General features: G+C 41.3%; 1 protein-coding gene across 1 annotated transcript in view; it reads right to left on the reverse strand.

The window, feature by feature from the left end:
- The window catches only part of LAS1L (LAS1 like ribosome biogenesis factor), a 58,197-nt gene that overhangs the window by 8,287 nt on the left and 30,172 nt on the right, over nucleotides 1-19,738 (reverse strand). Inside the window, exons 6-12 of the mRNA XM_083159303.1 lie at nucleotides 18,088-18,134; nucleotides 14,007-14,113; nucleotides 12,919-13,007; nucleotides 9,593-9,799; nucleotides 9,134-9,281; nucleotides 8,633-8,985; nucleotides 2,975-3,125 (exon numbers count right to left, since the gene is read on the reverse strand). Of these exons, the coding sequence (XP_083015429.1) occupies nucleotides 2,975-3,125; nucleotides 8,633-8,985; nucleotides 9,134-9,281; nucleotides 9,593-9,799; nucleotides 12,919-13,007; nucleotides 14,007-14,113; nucleotides 18,088-18,134 (1,102 nt within the window). The remainder of the gene's footprint in view (nucleotides 1-2,974; nucleotides 3,126-8,632; nucleotides 8,986-9,133; nucleotides 9,282-9,592; nucleotides 9,800-12,918; nucleotides 13,008-14,006; nucleotides 14,114-18,087; nucleotides 18,135-19,738) is intronic.

Here is a 19,738-nt window from a genome sequence, read left to right on the forward strand (position 1 = left end):
AGGAAGCAGCAGAGTCACCAAGGAGTCCAACAAGTAAAACACGGAGGCACACTTAACGCGTTTCTGAACTTCAGTTCCTTCATCAGAAGTGTGCTTAATAAACCTCCTAAACGTGTATATATAGCAGAAAGCCATCTGTGTATAATTAGCGGTAATTTCCTGGCCAGATCTTCGTGGCCGGAAGTAGGATGAACTTTCCCATAGACAAAAACCTGATAGGGTAAAATCCGGTCATGTGGTCACGCTACCTGCGTCATCCAACATGGCCGTGCGTTCCACGCAGCCGGAAGGGCTTGCAAATCATATATAAGACAGATTGAATGTAGTTACATGGTCACATGACCGCGCGATGTGTCGCAGCTAATGGCTGTGCGTTCCACACAGCCCGGACATAGCGCGGAGGGGGGCAGATTTCAATGGCTGTGCGTTCCACAGCAATTACGCTGTGTGACACGCACAGTCACAGCTACAGCCCATCGGAGCCAGCCACACGATCTGCAGATAAACAAAAGAGAACTAAAATCATACAGAATTAGTTATAAAGCTTTTGGGTCCTCCATATAATGGTAATTATCTGTTCTTAAAGTGCACAGAGTCATTGTGCAAAACCATGCATTAATGTGCAAAAAACGCTATATATCACAAAAGTGCATAGTGTCTACAGGACAGATTCACCCAATACAAAAAACACCCAAATATTCAAATTAAAAATTTGGTAAAAACAGGATAGTTAAAAAAGATAGATATTAAAAAAGAGTAGAAAAGATGGTGAATTTTAAAAATCATTCATGTTAAAAAATGCTTCAGCTCAAAATCTATATTTAGACCATTGGGCACGATTGTATTGAGGCGATGAATCCAACGCATCTCTGTCTGTGCTAATCTTTTATCAATATCTTTGGTCCACCATCTTGGGGTTACTGCTTGGATCCCCCAAAAATTGATTAATTTTAAAAGAAAAAAGCCCAAATACGAAAAAAGAAAGTACGCAACATCAATGGGCCTTTATCTCAAAATATAATGATTCACATAAAAAAATAGAACAAGTGTTCAAACGTAACTGGCACCTTCTAAAACAGGATCCAATATTAGGGACCCTCTTACCATCCAAACCCTCTTTCGTTTATCGAAAAGCAAAATCATTAAAGGACCATTTGGTTAGAAGTTCTATAGATGTAAACAAAAGACAAAGTGATAGAACTAGAGGGTTCCACCGCTGTGGAAGCTGCCTTATGTGCAAATCTGTAAAATCCTCTGAAAGAAGAATGGTGAATTTTAAAGTTAATGGCAATGAATATAAGATTGAAGATTTTATAACATGCCATTCAAAAAATATTATTTATGTCTTAGAGTGTGCCTGCGGACTATTTTATGTGGGCAAAACCACGCGCCAATTAAAGGTCCGCCTAGCGGAACACATCTATAATATTAGAAAAGGTCTTTTGACGCATAATGTTTCGGCTCATTTTAAAACACATCATAATAGTAGTGAATGTTTTTTAATCAATTTTTGGGGGATCCAAGCAGTAACCCCAAGATGGCGGACCAAAGATATTGATAAAAGATTAGCACAGACAGAGATGCGTTGGATTCATCGCCTCAATACAATCGTGCCCAATGGTCTAAATATAGATTTTGAGCTGAAGCATTTTTTAACATGAATGATTTTTAAAATTCACCATCTTTTCTACTCTTTTTTAATATCTATCTTTTTTAACTATCCTGTTTTTATCAAATTTTTAATTTGAATATTTGGGTGTTTTTTGTATTGGGTGAATCTGTCCTGTAGACACTATGCACTTTTGTGATATATAGCGTTTTTTGCACATTAATGCATGGTTTTGCACAATGACTCTGTGCACTTTAAGAACAGATAATTACCATTATATGGAGGACCCAAAAGCTTTATAACTAATTCTGTATGATTTTAGTTCTCTTTTGTTTATCTGCAGATCGTGTGGCTGGCTCCGATGGGCTGTGACTGTGCGTGTCACACAGCGTAATTGCTGTGGAACGCACAGCCATTGAAATCTGCCCCCCTCCGCGCTATGTCCGGGCTGTGTGGAACGCACAGCCATTAGCTGCGACACATTGCGCGGTCATGTGACCATGTAACTACATTCAATCTGTCTTATATATGATTTGCAAGCCCTTCCGGCTGCGTGGAACGCACGGCCATGTTGGATGACGCAGGTAGCGTGACCACATGACCGGATTTTACCCTATCAGGTTTTTGTCTATGGGAAAGTTCATCCTACTTCCGGCCACGGAGATCTGGCCAGGAAATTACCGCTAATTATACACAGATGGCTTTCTGCTATATATACACGTTTAGGAGGTTTATTAAGCACACTTCTGATGAAGGAACTGAAGTTCAGAAACGCGTTAAGTGTGCCTCCGTGTTTTACTTGTTGGACTCCTTGGTGACTCTGCTGCTTCCTGGTGATAGCAACCCCTTGGTCCGGACCAAGAACTGCTGCCCAAATTTCATCTGGGACTCACTGGACTGCTGCTGCTTTGCCTTGGAGAAACCATTGAATTGCTTTATTTATGTCCATGTTTGTAAGTGCAAAATCTCATTAAATTGTTATATGTTTAAGACATGCTGCACTATTTTTGCTCTCTTTTCCATTTATAGAGCTATTGGACAAACGTTTATTATTTGAAAATTAACCCCTCAAGGTGGTAACTGTATTACTCCATTTGTATATCACCTTCAGGTGTATCATTTGTCTCACAAACACCATTCAGCGCTTAGAGCCATATTTTTTCTCTATGTGTACATGTAATGTAATGGACATTATGGCGTGTGCAAATTTTTGGTGCAGGGCTTCAGCGCGCACTGTCCCTGTTATTAGTATATCTGGCTCCTACATTTTAAAGAAATTTGTCGAGCCCTGGTATAGAGGGTTTAAAAAAACATTAATAAAAAATAAAAAAAGTTGGTCATTGTGCAGAAATATTTGCTTCTTACCTAATCGGTACTCTGTGTCCATTCTTCCTGGCCTCCGATTCCTGCTGCTCTAACACAGACATCATGGAGTAACTGTCAATTAGGAGACAGCCAGGGTCCTCAGTCTGCCCAGGTACTACTCCTAATGGATACTCGCCCCACTTTACAAATTCTGCAAAAAAGTGAGAGGTATTCAATTATCACCACAAGTCACAAAAACCCACAACTACCATAGTTTTTATTGGACTGGTCACGAGTTCTTAAGACTTAGCAATTGTACAGCCTAGAAAATGCATAGCTTTTTTGCAGAACTCATCTATACTTTCCTACTGTCTAGAGGTGTTCTCCTCACATAATGGTTTAAGGATTAGGTAAATGAGCAGTTGGTGGAGACCTTCCTGATCGTTAAAGTAGATGAGTGCCTGCTCATAAGCAGCAGCACTGCAGAAATCACTGGCAAAGTCTTGTGGTGGCCCTTTTCCCAGTGACCTGTGCATGTGCAGTAGACTCTGGCACTACAACAGTCTACTAATAATTACTAGAGTGCTACTGGCTAGAGCATGGGTCTTCAAACGGTGGCCCTCCAGCTGTTTTGAAACTACAAATCCCAGCATGCCTTGCCACAGTTTTAACACTCCCTTATAGCAAAACTGTGGCAAGGCATGCTGGGATTTGTAGTTTCACAACATCTGGAGGGCCACAGTTTGAAGACCCATGGGCTAGAGAATGACTAGGGTCACATGGAGAGAGGCCCCCTCCTCTGTTAATTGTACCCTACTCATTCTCCAGCCTTACACCTCACTGTCTAGCTGATTTACTAAAGCAGCAGTTTTTTGACCAGTACAACTGTAACTCGACAGTCCATATTCAATGTCCCGACTGTCTAATGTTGGAACGGCTGAGTTTTGTTAAAAACTGCTGTTAAATTGTCGGTATTTGACAATTAGCGGCCGTTTCCAACAATTCAGATTAGATTTTGAACAGGCAAGTGACACTATTTCCACCTGCGGAAATAGCGGCACAGATAGAAGGTAGGACAATGTGTAACCTGGACACTTTTATTTTTATAAAGTATCGGAATCACCATGGTGTGTAATGGAATTGCCAATTGGGTAATGAGCATGCTTTGGTGTACATAATTACAATATGCTTGCTACATACTAGTGCTACTACTCCTATTTCCTACTATGTTTTACAAAATATTGAAGTATAAAATGACATAGATCAATACTTTGAATGTTTAAATCAATGTTCATTCCAACAGATGATTCAAATACATAGAAGAACTGCAAATCAATAATATTAGCTACAAAACCTGAAGGTAGATTCAAAATCCAAACTAATCCCATACATTCATGAAATATAGCTTTATCGAACCTCTGGCACTCATCAGAAATATGCTAACATTTCAATTATATAAAATACTCAGGATTAGTTATAAAAAATAAAATACTTTGTGAATGATTATACAGGTTGCAATGCACCATGTACAGAGATCAGCGTTAGACGTTGGTACTTCTTAAGAGCTATTTCCTGATCAAAGGAGAAACAGATTTGAGCCAAAAAGCCCCTCTCAGCGCAACAGGTCTCGCGACTTTTCTAGCATGGGTGCGATTGATCCATTTGAACTAAATCATCTGATATGGGACACTTGTGTGTATGATACAATGCAGCAACACTGCCAGTTACTATTGTGTGATGTGTACACATACCAGATTAATCAGCATGTTGTAGGGCATTTTAGCTGCATTACATTATGATTAGTGGTCAGCACGGACGGAGTAATGGTTAGCATTACTGACTCACAGCACTGAGGTCATGGGTTTGATTCCCACCATGGCCCTAACTGTGCAGAGTTTGTATAGTGCTTGTGTGGGTTTCCTCCCACAATCTAAAAATATACTGGTATGTTAATTGGCTCCCAAGAAAAATTAACCCTAGAATGTCTGTCTGCGTGTACACGTGATAGGGAATATAGATTTTAAGCTCCACTGGGGCAGGGACTGATGTGAATGTTCAAAATATTCTCTGTACAGCACTTCGAAATATGTGCATTATTGTGATTCTGCTAACAAAAACACAGCTTGAAAATAAAAGTTAGTAACATCCCCCTTTACACTGAGCTTGTTATTAAGAAAATAAAATGTAAAACTGAATTTTTAAGGAATATCTCAAAATCTGAATAAATAATCAAACTTTTTTTTTTACCTTTTTTGGTGACAGAATCCACTTTACTGTTCTTGGTTTTAATTTAACCAAATCATGAAGAGTATCATTTTAGCTGTTAAATTGCCTTATTTGCATTGTAGTAACCCTGATATTAAGATATTGGGCCTAAATGAGACTGGATTGAGAATTTGAGAATTTGCAGTGAACAGAGTGAAGATGCTGCCCGGACAGAAAGAATAAACGCCCCTTGCTAAATAGCTATAGAATTGCGAATGGATCAATAAATCGCAATCCATTCACAAATCCATACGCAATTCCTGAAAGATAAAAGAAAAGATTTTGCCACCTGCGCAATTGTGGGTAATTCCATGGCTTCCACTAATTTGCTATAGAGCAGAAGCGGTCATATCGCGGATGTCACAGACCCTACATACTGTCTTTTTTGCAACCAATTCCAGAAAACGTCAGGTTCCCACCATCAAACGCCAGGTTCCTGTCACTCAGGATTCTGATGCTATTTCCTCTCAAGAATGCGCTATGCGTAGTCATTCAATAATCACTCAATTTGCAAAATCTCACATTAGCGATCCAAGCTGAAATAGGCCCATTTAGTTATGATTTAAATCACCTAGCTTTCCATTGCTTTTTACGCAAATGAATTAAATCCAGCACATATGGTTTTCATTCAGTGAGCATGGAGTGTGTAAAGAGCCATAATATTAAAGTACTAGATCACAAATCAAAATTATGTTCCTCCAAAATAGAGCAATTTAGTTGACCAATACCACAATCTTGTGCGAGTCGTGACTTCTAGGTTTTAGACTTTATGTCCATGTAGATATTTTAAAACAGATACGTTTATGTTTTAGGACCAGGTAAAATGATTAACAGAAGAATTGTGAGAGGGTACAGCTTCTACCAAAGGGTATCATTATATACTGTATATTTCAGGTACTATACAAAGACTCAGTGATCTTGCTACAGATGCTGTGGGAGAGATAACAGAGAGAAGGCTAGTCACACTACAACACTACTGCTCACGCTAACAGATCCCAGACAGAACTGCTCCGGGAGATGAGAGCGCAGCTATAGTTCCCAGACACAATGCAGAGTGTGGAAATGATCTGCTTAACCAAGGAGAACAAATGAAAATAATACACTATGTGGTGTGGTGGGGGTTTCCAAGTGTATATAGGTCAGGATTACTTCCATGCTCCCGCTGTATAAATAGTGGTTTCTAACCAAAATATTAAGGGCTTCCAATAGAAAATAAGCATGATTTAGTACTATAGAGTACATTGCAACATGAGTTTTGCAGTTGATGAGCTGCTGCCCGATCTGTACCAGAGTGTATAGATCTAGCACAACATCTCATGATAAAGACTATGCTCAAGTTGGGTCATAGATAAAAGGAAATGGTATCCACTATACTCACATTTGGTGAAAATAAATGGATAATGGATATTTAGAAACTAATGGTAGTGCCATATGCTCAGCAGTTCTGGCAGATAAATGACAATAACATCTGGATTGTGTCACACTATGGCCTTTATTCAGATCTGATTGCAGTACAAAATTGTTTGGAAAATGGGCAAAACTGTGTGCACTGCAGGTGGGGCAGATGTAACACGTGCAGAGAGAGTTACATTTGTGTGAGTTATTTTGTTTTTGTGCTGAGTAAATACTGGCTGCTTTATTTTTACACTGCAATTTAGATTTCAGTTTCAACACAAGCCACCCAAATCTAACTCTCCCTGCATGTAAAATCTGCCCCACCTGCGGTGCACATGGTTTTGCCCATTTTCCAAACAAATTTGTACAGCAATCAGATCTGAATAAGCTCCTATAATTGCAATCCCGGCCATTTTCAATGGCTTTCGTCACGATCGACAATCTATAGACAATGGGCCTTATTTTGGTTCATTCTTTCTGACAAAATCCTTCTTCGATGGGCAAAAACCATGTGCACTGCAGGTGGGGCAGATGTAACATGTGCAGAGAGAATTAGATTTGGGTGGGGTTTTACTTCAAAGTGAGATCTATATTGCAGTGTAAAAATAAAGCAGTCAGTATTTTCCATGCACAGAAACAAAATTACTCACCCAAATCTAATTCTCTCTGCACATGTTACATCTGCCCCCCCCTGCAGTGCACATGGTTTTGTCCATCTAAGAAGGATTTTGTCAGAAAGAATGAACCAAAATAAGGCCCAATGTTTGGACTGTGGCAAAGTCCATGGCTTTGTGAAAAACAGCCGCAAGTTAGACAATTCAAGGTCATTCCCGGCAATATAGATCCATAGAAAGTCAAGTCTGTAGTAGACGAGTCCAGGACAGGATTGAACGGACAATATTTCTATTGTCGCCAGAGATTGAATACCCCAGTGTGTATAAGGTTTCTGGTTGGAACGGAAGTCTGGTAATGTATGGGAACAAATGGACAACTAGCCGTTTGCTCCTATACACTGGAAAACAAAATGGACGTTTTGACAAACTGGTTAAATCCCTTACATTTAACCAATGTATCCCAACAAACATTTTTTGACAGTTTTCCAGATTTCTGGAGCAAACGGTTAATTGTCCCTTGCTCCCATACATTACAAGATTTTTGCTCCAACTAGAAAGATCGAACAGATCCAGCATTAGAGTATGTAGGTCAAAATACTTCTACGATCAAATTCAATTAGAGTGCTGATTGGAGTAATTCAATTAGGAGAATGCAGCTTTCCCATGGAACTTATGAAAGTCAAGCAACATGGAGATCCTTTACCATAAGAGATGCTTTTATTAGCAATAGGAGACTCATTCACATCTATCCACTTTAAAATGTTACATACTAGCACGGTCCAGTTCTCATGCAGTAAAGTGCACTACTCATATGACCGGTAGCAATGGAAGCAGCACTAGACACAAAGCAATGCATGAATAACACATCGATGTGGGAAGCCATTTTAAGAGTTGACAAGATGCCAAATATCAACAAACTACTAAGCCCGCTAGAATCAAATGCTTCGAAAGCTAGTAAAGTAGCTAACGTGAGAGAGAAAGATGTAGTTTCACTTGCGGTCTACAGATCGCAGTGTTTCAGTGATAGATAGGTAGAAAGGTATAAGCGGATCAATTCTAGCCTATCATTTTATAAAATGTACTTAGCGAGAAACCGATTCCTTTGGGCAACTGCTTCACTATTTGGGGTTGATACATTTCCCCCCTTTTATTTCTCCTCACATGTGATAAAGCTCTTAACTTTGAAAGGCTTTGCATTTACCCCCCTCCCTCATTGCCCAGGTATATTATTTGCTAGGAATCCCCACTAATTGCTACATTTGTTTAGAGGGTTCTTTGGTCACTTATCAGGCAAGCCGAGGGACAGGTGCCCCCCTTGAAAATAAAAGTTGGTTGTTGGAAAGGGGAAGGGGGCGCACATACAAAAGAAGAAGCTCCTTTGAGAATCTGAAATACAATTTACTATATTGTAGAAAAAAGAGATCTGATAAAATAGAAGTGATACCTGAGCTGACTCCCCAGGCAGAGCCCTCTAATGCAGCCCTTCCCTCAGATGCAGTTTTCATGTTAATCTTCTGAATGTATTCCTCCTCATTGGACTCTGTGATCATCTCCTCATCGTCTGAGTGCTCACTCATCTCCTCATCCTCTTCATGTACTGCTCTCCCCCAGTGACCATAGCGTTTAGCCTTTGACTCCCGCTGTATTTTCAACTGCAAACTCTCAACAGTATAGATAGATCGATCACGATGGTCTTCAAACACATCGGTACCTTCATCCTGGTTGTAGATTGAACAGAGACACAGCAGCTTCTCCTGAGTGGTGACCGGCAAGCGAGTTTTCATAAATGAAAATATCCTGATGAGAAGTGTAAACAAAGCGCACATATAACATGGGCAACAATAAAATAGGTGCATATATTTTCATCTAATACAAAAAAGGGACTGGGATGGAAAATCTAGGAATTGAGCAGTAAAATTTTGTAGTACAAATAAACAGTCCTTACAGCTTAAGTAGGTGAGGGGTGGCCCAGCTCGGGAACTCAAGGCACTTCCGCATCAACTTCCTCCATTGGAACGATACACTGTGAGGAAATAGCTTCCATCTGCTCTTCATAGCCAGCTGGGAGCGTGAAGGAACCATGGACTTCTTGTCTGATTTACAGAAAACAAAGTTAAAAGCCTTAACTCTGAAGTTGGTGTGGCACCCCTATTTGACTTTTGGACTGTACTGCAGCCCCTTCACTTAACCCCAGGGGTGAATAATCACATGAACAATATACCCATTGGGAAATAGACAGAACAGGGAATATTTATTATTCACAAAAAATGGAATACTTGTCTAGGTTTTGATAAAGTAAAAAGTGCAGCTGTTTTATTGACACCCTATATGCAGCTACTACTGTGGGGGATGAGCAAATATTAATGAGAATGTAGCTATGGAATTCAATTATTTACACACCCACCTGTGCTGTAATTGGCTGTCAGAATTTCAGAGCTCCAGCAGGCAAGATAGTGCTCCCTGGCCTCTATGTCTCTCTCCTTGCTTTGTCCCAAACATGCAAACATTCTCTCCAGTAGCTCCTGTGTGAATGTCGAGGAGTGCAAGACCTTCAGTAGGGGTTGCCAGAAACGCAACAGGGTCTGGGGGAGGTGAAAATCTTCTCCTTGATCTGAATGTGGCAGAGGAGGTTTTCAGAAATCAGAATATAGCGCCAATGGTAAGAATACTTAATATGTGAACTTCCTGTTTGCATTTTAAATTATAAAAGTAGTGCCTGGGACTGGACTTCGCACTAGACACAGGTGATTACTTCAATATGGCAGTGCACTCTGGCAAAGTGCTGTAAGATGTACCAGCAGCATAGTAGTATATTAGGCACACCAGTAAGATCATATTATTAGAAGTTGTAAACACTCAACTGGGCTTTTATTAAAAACTAGTCGCCAGCCTGTCAAAAGGACAGAGCTGTTGGGACATGTGTCTATCACGCTGAGGTGTGTGTGTGTGTCTGTACAGAACTCCATTGGGCACCATCTAGTGACCTTTGAGCACACCGTAGAGGTGAGGAGCAGCGTTATTCTTGTATTATATTGGATAAAAGGGAATGCCGAAGTTATTATTATAAGGATATTATTCGATTGAATCAGCCATAATGGATTTAATTATATTCAAACTAGCCTTAAAAATCACACTTACTAGCAGTCATGTAAGATAATGCAATATAGCAGTGGTTCTCAACCCTGGTCCTCAAGAACCCCCCAACAGTGCACGTTTTCCAGGTCACCCGGCAGGTGCACAGATTATTCAGGCACATTTTAAAAGATCCACAGGTGGAGCTAATTATGTCACTTGTGATTCTGTGTGGAGACCAGGAAAACGTGCACTGTTGGGGGTTACTTGAGGACCAGGGTTGGGAACCACTGCAATATAGCATAACTTATTAAAAGCATTGCTGCCAAGTAAAAAAAGAAAATGTACAAAGTACTTCTTTCCAATAGTACTCAAGGTGCTATAAAAGAAAAAAGGTTAAATAAAACTAGTAAAAGTGAAAGTACTTTCTTAGCCATTGTGAAAACCACAAGGGAACGTCTCCCCATTATGATGTTGTGAGCGGCTGTGGTCTTGTTACTATTTGCAGCAACATCATGTGACTCAGAAAAAAGTACAAAAACATAAAGATATGTATTTGGCATGATGTCACTAAAACCATGAATCTTGTGATGAGGAACAGACAGAATTCCAAGGAGGAAGCAGAGGATCAGGTGTGTTATGAGAATCTTACAGTGTAATAAAATAGTTTAAAGAATTTTTTTTTGCAGATTTACAATAGTCAAATAGCACACAAAACATATTCTGGAAATGATTTAAAAGCCAAGTCGGCACATTACCCTATAGGTATTTGAAACAAGACAATTGCAAATGAGAAGACAATATAAAACAGATTTCTGCACCATTAGCACATCAACGTTGGGTTTTATTATTTGAAAAACTAGAAGGAAGCTTTGTGAGAGTCATCGCTCACACCTTCCCTGGTAGAAGGCACACAGACCACTGTTATCTGGCATTACTTCTGGGAAATGCCTTTTACATGGTGAGTCACTAATGGGTCAGATCTGTGGGTAGATTTACTAAATGGAGCTTTTGAAAACTGATACCCCTCCAGATTCTGGATCTAAAAGGGGGCAATAATAGGCGTTCGAAACCAGGCTTGTCTGTTGTTTTCAAATGATTGCAGGGTACTTGTTTCCTAGCACGGCCACAATCGTGTGGATCGTGTACCTTTAAGTTAAGGTACACGATCCACACGATTTCCTTTGAAATCAGGTCCATTTTGCCGGCAAAGGGTCAAAATCGGGGGCATCGCGTCGGTCGGGACCATTAACATTGGTCCCGACGCGACCGACGCGATGTCCCCGATTTTGCCATAGGCTTCAATGTTAAAATATTTTTTAACATTGAAATCGGGAGGATCGCGTCGGTCTTGTGCCATTATAATGGCACAAGATGAGATGGACTTGATTAAGTCCATCTCACCTTTAAAAAAAATGTGAAAAATGTGAAATGGGCCAATATGACCCATTTCACATTATAGATGTCCCCGTCGTCACCCCACAATAGACGCCAACCCGAAGCGTGGCGAGCGCAGCGAGCCCGCGAGGGGCGGCGGTGCGCGTCCTCCGACCTTTTCATTCCCCTACTATCCACGTCGGCGTGGAGTTGAGAATAGAATAGTGTGGCGAGCGCAGCGAGCCACCGAGCCCGAAGCGTGGCGAGCGCAGCGAGCCCCGCGAGGGGACGCGTATAACTTCACAGGTATACGCGTGCGCTCGCCACGCTTCGGGCTCGGTGGCTCGCTGCGCTCGCCACACTATTCTATTCTCAACTCCACGCCGACGTGGATAGTAGGGGAATGAAAAGGTCGGAGGACGCGCACCGCCGCCCCTCGCCACGCTTCGGGTTGGCGTCTATCGTGGGGTGGGGTTTACGTCGTTAAATTTGGGGGTCTAGGGAATATTTTACATTGAATCCAATGTAAAATCGGGTTTACATTACATTCAATCAAAAAATCGGGACGGTCGCGTCGATCGCATCGCATGCGACCAAATCGCCGTGCTAGGAAACAAGTACCGATTGCAGTTTTAAATGCAGCAGCAAAAACCACATTAGATGAATTTGCTCTGAACATGCCGCTTAGTAAATTTACCTCCAAGGATAAATTGCAATTTTCAGAGTTGAATAAATAAAAAATGCAGAGTTACAGCATTCTGTTTTATTCAATAAACTTCATAGTTTTTAAGTAATGCACCACTCAGTACTTTTATAATGCAGTGACTGGGTATGTTATATCTGACTCACAGCACCGAAGTTTTGGATTCGGATCAGGTCACTATGGGGTGAACGTAATTGATTCCCAAGAGGGTAATGTAATCATTGAAATCTGCCCTATGTGTGGAGTTCTCTCCTCCTCTAGTGGAAGCTCCCCTGAGGCAGGGACTGACTGAAATGACCGATTAAGAAAATACTGCAATTTGATGCCATTTACTGCTGTAAAGTCAGTCATACATTTCCATCTAAGAGACACAGATCCCAAACCATCCCAAAGCATAGATGGTACCCAATGAGTTTTTAATATGCTACTTATTGAGGTATACAACATCTGTTCTTTTTTGTAAGAGGAAAGAAACAAAAGCCAGCAGGAAAAAGGGGGCATTAGTGACTTGCCAGAATTACAGATTAAAGATTACAAATTTCCATATACTAAATATGTTGGAGATACCTAATCATTACCTTGTGGCTCTATATTCAAGGTAGCGAGCTGTTTTCCTGTAGGTATAATAAAGCCGTCCTCTAGGAGAATCTCAACTGAAGGCTGTGAACTTAAATAGAAATAAAAAATGTATAAGATCTCATATTGTTTGGGTTACAATTCACAACACTCAACACATGCCCCACAACCTGAGAAATTATATAACAACAATTCTCATTACAGCAAAGCTGAACAGCATCCTAAAAAACAAAAACAAAAAAACCACACATGTGTATGAACACAGTACACTACCAGCAGTTTCCGGCTTTGGTATCCGGTCAATAGGGTAACATGCAAAAGGTTTACATGGCAATGGTATATGTAATTTAATCACAGTAATGTGACAGCTATGTAATAAAACCTACAAATTGCCACCTTAAAACAAACCCATTTAAAAAAAAAGAAAAAAGTAAAAAAAAAAAAAAAATATCTTTTCATGTGTATCGTTTCCGTGTCGACTTTTTACTTGTGTCGACCTTGTGCATGTCAACCTTTTGGTGTGGACCTAATGACTGTGGACATTTTATACCAAACCTGTAACTTTAAGCCCAAATATGATAACTGATTCTGCTAGAACAGGGCCAATTCATTATACAAAAAAAAAAAAACACATTTAGACAGATGGAAGTCTCCCTGCCTGCCCCCCACCCCCCACACACATTCTGGGGCAGGCAGAGAGGCTTCCATCTCCCTGCCTGCCGCCAGCCCCTGGCGAACGCGTGGAATAGGGTGAGAGGGAGGGCTGGCAGCGAATGCTCCAGCCCTCCGGAACCCTAAGCAGGATTCGTTGCACATAGTGTAAATTGTCATTGAATACTGCCCAGTGAGTAAGTCATGTGATTTATTATCTGTACAAACTTGGCTGGCATTTGAAAATGGCTACAAAATTCTAAAGATATTGGACAATATATGCTGCTGTAGACTTTTAGATTCCCCATGCCACTAAAAAAGCTGTCAGCAGCAATAATACAACACTTCTGCACAAGCTAGTTTATAATTTCTAATATCCTTGGGGGCTATCCACTGACTACCACTACTCCAGAATACAAAGTAATGTGACATTCAGTACCTGTTTTGTAACACTAGCTCTTTGGCCTGTGCTATGATCCACTCTAGGTTAGCTGTGGTATTCCAAGGTTTCTTCAATTTAGGATCATTATGGAGATCTTGAAAAATCTGGGGAGATTAGGAATATAAATAAATAATGTGTAGATAGCAACACATCTGTCCCATTCCCCTACCTAGTACAGGGCTAACAACTGTAGTTCTCCAGTACAGCTCCTAGTATTACCAGAAACAGTGTACATTTACAAAGATGGGAGTTTGATAGAAGATGGGATGTTGCCCATGGCAACCAATCAGATTATACTACTTTGATTCTTTCTATTATCTTCTAGAAGTTGCTAACTGATTGGATGCGACGAGCAACATCCCATCTTCAATAGAACTCCCGCCTTAGTTAATTTACCTCGGAGTTACAGCTCTTCAGTGACATCATTTTTACTAAAACCTCTCCAGCATTTAATTCCAATATATTATTTGTCTTTTTATTCTTTTATTATGCTGTACTGTGGGATTTTCAGTGACTGAGCCAAGTATGAGTCGAATGTTGTACACTGCCTTATTTTTGTTCCATTTTGGAAGAGTGCAACAAGAAGAATAAACTGCAAAGCAAAGACAGATAAATACTCCCCCACACTGAGTCACACGACACTGGCACCCACACCAGAGACACTGAGCCATTTAAAGCAAAAAACTATTGTTGGGCATAATGCACGTTATTTAGATATTATTTATATTGTAATCTGCACATCAGGCCCAGCACGTATTGTGGAATTTTTATAAAGGTACCGAACCTAAGTTGGTATGTTGTCCGATCCGACATATCGGGCTCATAATCTAGTGTGCACCCTCTATGTCGCTGACTATGCATGTGCCAGTGGGTCGTCAGTGACATCCTCCATCGGCCCTACATGCAAGGCCGACAGGAGATATTTTGGTACTTTCTTAGTTTCACGGCGGCCAATATATCGGATGAGATATCGGCCGATATTTTGGCTGATCCGATGCGATTTTTTACCTGTTCATAACCCCACTATCCACTACGCAAGGAGTTGACTATATAAAGTGTGGCGAGCGCAGTGAGCCCGAAGCCTGGCAATCGTAGCGAGCCCCACGAGGGGATGCGGATTACTGCGCTCGCCACACTATAAAAAATCAACTCCATGCGTAGTGGATCGTGGGGTTATGAACAGGTAAAAAAATTGCATCGGAGCACATTGGCCAATATAATCGGCCCCCGTGTAACTAAATAAGTACCGATATTTTTAGTGAGGGCTGCCCGCATCAGCAAGCGCCCAGTCCATTCGCTGGGGATGTTGGCTGGGTACACTTCGTATAGTGAAGTTATCATTTAGGTGTCCTATTAAGTTAAGAAAAGTACCCAATTCCAAAAAGAGCCCAAAACATTATTATATATAATCTGGGGCTAGTGGTGCCTGGTATCCTGGAAAATTAGCTGAAATTACATTTGATGTTTGCATGGTAGGTAACTAAAAGCAGCAACTGCACAATAGGACACTCCTACTATAGTAGCATCAGGTGTGCGAGGCTTACTACAAACACCTACATAATCTCACAATACAGAGACAATTGACAGGTAACACTGTACCGTAGGCGGCCACCGTGGTGGTGGTACAGGATATGTCGCCAATCACATCCAAAAATATACAGAAATTGCAATAAAGTAAAAACACCTATAGTTGCACCGACTATGTGGATACAATAAAATTTATATACGTACGTATAATTTCTGTACTTGATACTGGTAAGTTTTTCAAAGAGGGGGAAGACATATTCGTAGTACATGAAATAAAAACAAATAAAGAAAAGACCTTATAGTGTGGTAGGCCAAGACAAATAAAAGCTCAATAAAAGTTAATCAAGGGTGGGGATGGGTCCCCTATGAGATACGGGTCCGTGTTATACTTCTTATGGTACCGCCTTCAGTGTTCTATTACAACGGAAGCTTACTTAGAGAGAATGTAGGTGAAACACATAAAGGTATCGTTACATGCAGATTATGTGAGCATCTGAACATATGCATCTGCATGTAAAGATACCTTTATGTGTTTCACCTACATAGGGGACCACTCCCCACCCTTGATGAACTTTTGTCTTGACCTACCACACTATAAAAGGTATTTTCTTTATTTTTTTTTATTTCATGTACGAGGAATAAGCCTTCCCCCTCTTTGAAAAACATACCAGTATCAAGTACATGAATTATACGTATGTATATATAAATTTTACTGTATCCACATAGTCGGCGCAACTATAGAGGTTTTTACTTTATTGCAATTTCTACCTACATAATCTCAGACTACGGTCATGCGGGTGGTGAAACACGAAAGGACACCCACATTCCATCACACTAACACTATGGGCCCTTATGGTCTTCAACATTAACTAAAATAACAAAGTCTGAAAGACGGCTTTGATGATATTTTTCTTCAGTAACGGCTGATTTCTACTTGCCCTCCCATATAGGCCAGAGTTACATGTTGAACTTTTGATATGGTTGATTGGTGAATCTTGACTCTAGTCTCCGCGACTGAATTCTGTGAATTCACATCATATACCTTAACATCTGGTTCTGGTATTGGTGCTTTACGGTTACTGGAAATATAATATGACGGTGTGCATAGCCTAATAGTGCAACATGCTGCTTGTTTGTAATACTGCATTTAGATTTCCCATGGGCGGAAGGACATCTGCGCTTGTTCTGTAAGGAATATCAGTAGTCTACATCTGAATCATGGCCCCCTGATTTTATGGAGAGGCTTACGCCCGGTCCTTCAAATTCCATCTTCTGTGTTTTGTTCATCACTGGCCTGCCTCCTTACTGTACAGGCTAGTGTCTCTTATGAACTCAGTAGTTATCTCCCTCTACATCAAGGGGTCTGTTTTTATTTGAACCTCTACCTTGTGGGGAAGCAAGATAGTTCATTCCAGCTCAACCTAAAGTCCCTAAATGTTCACCCCCAGCAAAAGATAGTCTCCCTCCAGGCAAGGATTCAGTAATTCTGGGTGCCAATGCATGCAGCTTTTAGGCAAGAGCTTAATCACCTTTGTCATGGTGGAATTGGCACAGTTCCATTCCAGGATTTTCCAGGAGGAATTTCTGTCTGGCTAAATGGCATGGTTCATCCGGTCAGTTTACGCATACGAAACGTAGCACACATGCGTGAGTAGGGTGGCCAATCCTGGGATCGGCAGGATCCCAGGATTTGGCCCCAAAATGTCCGGGATTTCAATCCCGGGATTGGAATATCAGAAGATGCCCGGCTGTTCCCGACCCCGGCGTGCAGCCTGCGCAGCGTAACCTCTGACCGTCACGCTGCACAGGCCGCAGCATCCTGCTACAGATGACCGCTCCTAGCCTGCCCTCCTGCCCAGCTAGTGCTGCTGCTACCTGCCCAGAGGTATCAGGCAAGCACCACCGCAGCGCTGCTGTCTGCCCCGCTCCCGGCTGCCACACACACGCCCACCCATGTAGGGGTGGACAGGGTGTGTTTTTGTTGTAGGGATGCTAATCCCAAGATTGAGCATTTTTCAATCCCAGAATCCAGGATTGAAAAAAATGCCCCGGGATTGGCCAAAATAGAGAAGATATCTAATCGCAAACCCCTTGCAATTTGACTCACAGAAAGTCAGAGTTGGGGGCACGCGAGTGTCAAAGTAACATTTGCCCTGACTGAAAAAATTATTAGATGGTTTGTAAATTGCATATGGGTGTGTTAAAGGATAGCGGCTAACCACTCGCAGTCCACCCTGTGTCAATAGCAACCATTTGGTGGATTTTGCTCAGACAAGACCTTACATATAACATACAATACATGGGACTGCTAATATAATCAGTAGGTTGGTGGTGGGGGAATGGGATGACAATTAGCTAATAGAACAGGTTTGTATTTCATGTACATTTCCATACAAAAACCTATTTTTCTTTTTATAAACTCCTTATACAAAGTGCAGTGAATTTATGGTTTCCTATTGTTGCAGGAAGAGGTGTCAAAGCAGCATCTATATCTGTTCAGGGGTTTACTGTTCTTACAGGTAATGCTAACGACCTTTGCAGAAGACAGTACCTTGAACTGTTCACTTGTATAGGATCGCAAAGTCTCTCGAAGTTTTACTGTGAGGAAACAGAAATATTTCTATTTTAGAACACTAGACAAAAAAAGCCTGATAAGTTTCCTTATGACAAGCAATGTTCTGAGATTAAAGTAGCAAAACAAGTTTCAGTACAGAAGTTTCAGACAAGGAAATCGCACATGGAAACCAACATCCTCCTCTTGATAATGAATAGCAGACAAATGCAAGTAAATAAGGACACGACCAAACAGGCAGAAACTATTTGCAGTAGGTAGTTCCCCAAAATAGAAGCTTGCCAACCGGTTAATTATGAAACATTACTTCATAGGTATAAAGAGTAAACAAGAATTCTTTGTTCTAGATTCTAAAGCTGGAAGAAAAAAAAAACTCCACACGAGTCAGCATTAGAGAGACAACTGTATTGTTAAGAGGTGCACACACGAGCTTGGGCTGGGCGATTTTGACTAAGCGGTTTTGGATTAGTCAAAATCAAGATGTACATCCAGACATACTGTGCAGCGTCTAGTTAAAATGGATTTGCCAGCACAGTCTATATGGTCCTGCATCGCATAGTATACATGGGGTGATTCTGGCTAACCTTCTAGGTGGTTGTGACTATATAGTCAAAATCGCCCAGTGTTTACACCCCATAGAAAGGAAATTGACTGATCTGAACATTTACATTCTTTGCAGTCTTTGGGTGTATTCAATTAGCACCAGGGCAACTTCTTAAGGAGCATACACACACAGAGAGAGTTAGATTTAGGTGAGGTGTGTTCAAACGGAAATCTAAATTGCAGTGTAAGCATAAAGCAGCCAGTATTTAAACAAAATAACCGGTACTTGTGAGTTATCCGGGCGTCCGATTTTTAAATCGGGTCGGATCGGGACATCGCATCGCATGCGACCATCGGATGCGATGACCCGATTTTTCCATAGGAATCAATGTTAAAATGGACTGAGTCCATTTTAACATGGAATTCAATGGGAAAAAGGGGTCCTTTTCATACCCCTACTATCCAAGTGGGCATGGAGTTGGATATAAACCTGTGGCGAGCGTAGCGAGCCACCGAGCCCGAAGCGTGGCGAGCGTAGCGAGCCCCGCGAGGGGACACGGAATACCGTCCCCTCGCGGGGCTCGCTTCGCTCGCCACGCTTCGGGCTCGGTGGCTCGCTACGCTCGCCACAGGTTTATATCCAACTCCATGCCCACTTGGATAGTAGGGGTATGAAAAGGACCCCTTTTTCCCATTGAATTCCATGTTAAAATGGACTCAGTCCATTTTAACATTGATTCCTATGGAAAAATCGGGTCATCGCATCCGATGGTCGCATGCGATGCGATGCGATATCGCATCGCATCTGATTGTATGCCTTAACTTAAGGCATACAATCAAAAAATCGGACGCCCAGATAACTCACAAGTACCAAATAACCCACCCAAATCTAAACTCTCTCTACACCGGTTACATTTGCCTGACCTGCAGTGCACATGGTTTTACCCATTTTGAGAACAAATTTGCCCTGCCATCAGGTCCGAATTAGGCCCCAAATCTGAACCTGCACATCTCTAGAGGTATTTAAAATGATTGAAACAATGTTTCTTGGGACACAAAAGTACAGATTATTACCGGCTAATAGGCT

This window comes from Crinia signifera, chromosome 9, assembly GCF_055691185.1.
Source record: "Crinia signifera chromosome 9, ASM5569118v1, whole genome shotgun sequence".
Taxonomy (NCBI): Eukaryota; Metazoa; Chordata; class Amphibia; order Anura; family Myobatrachidae; genus Crinia; species Crinia signifera.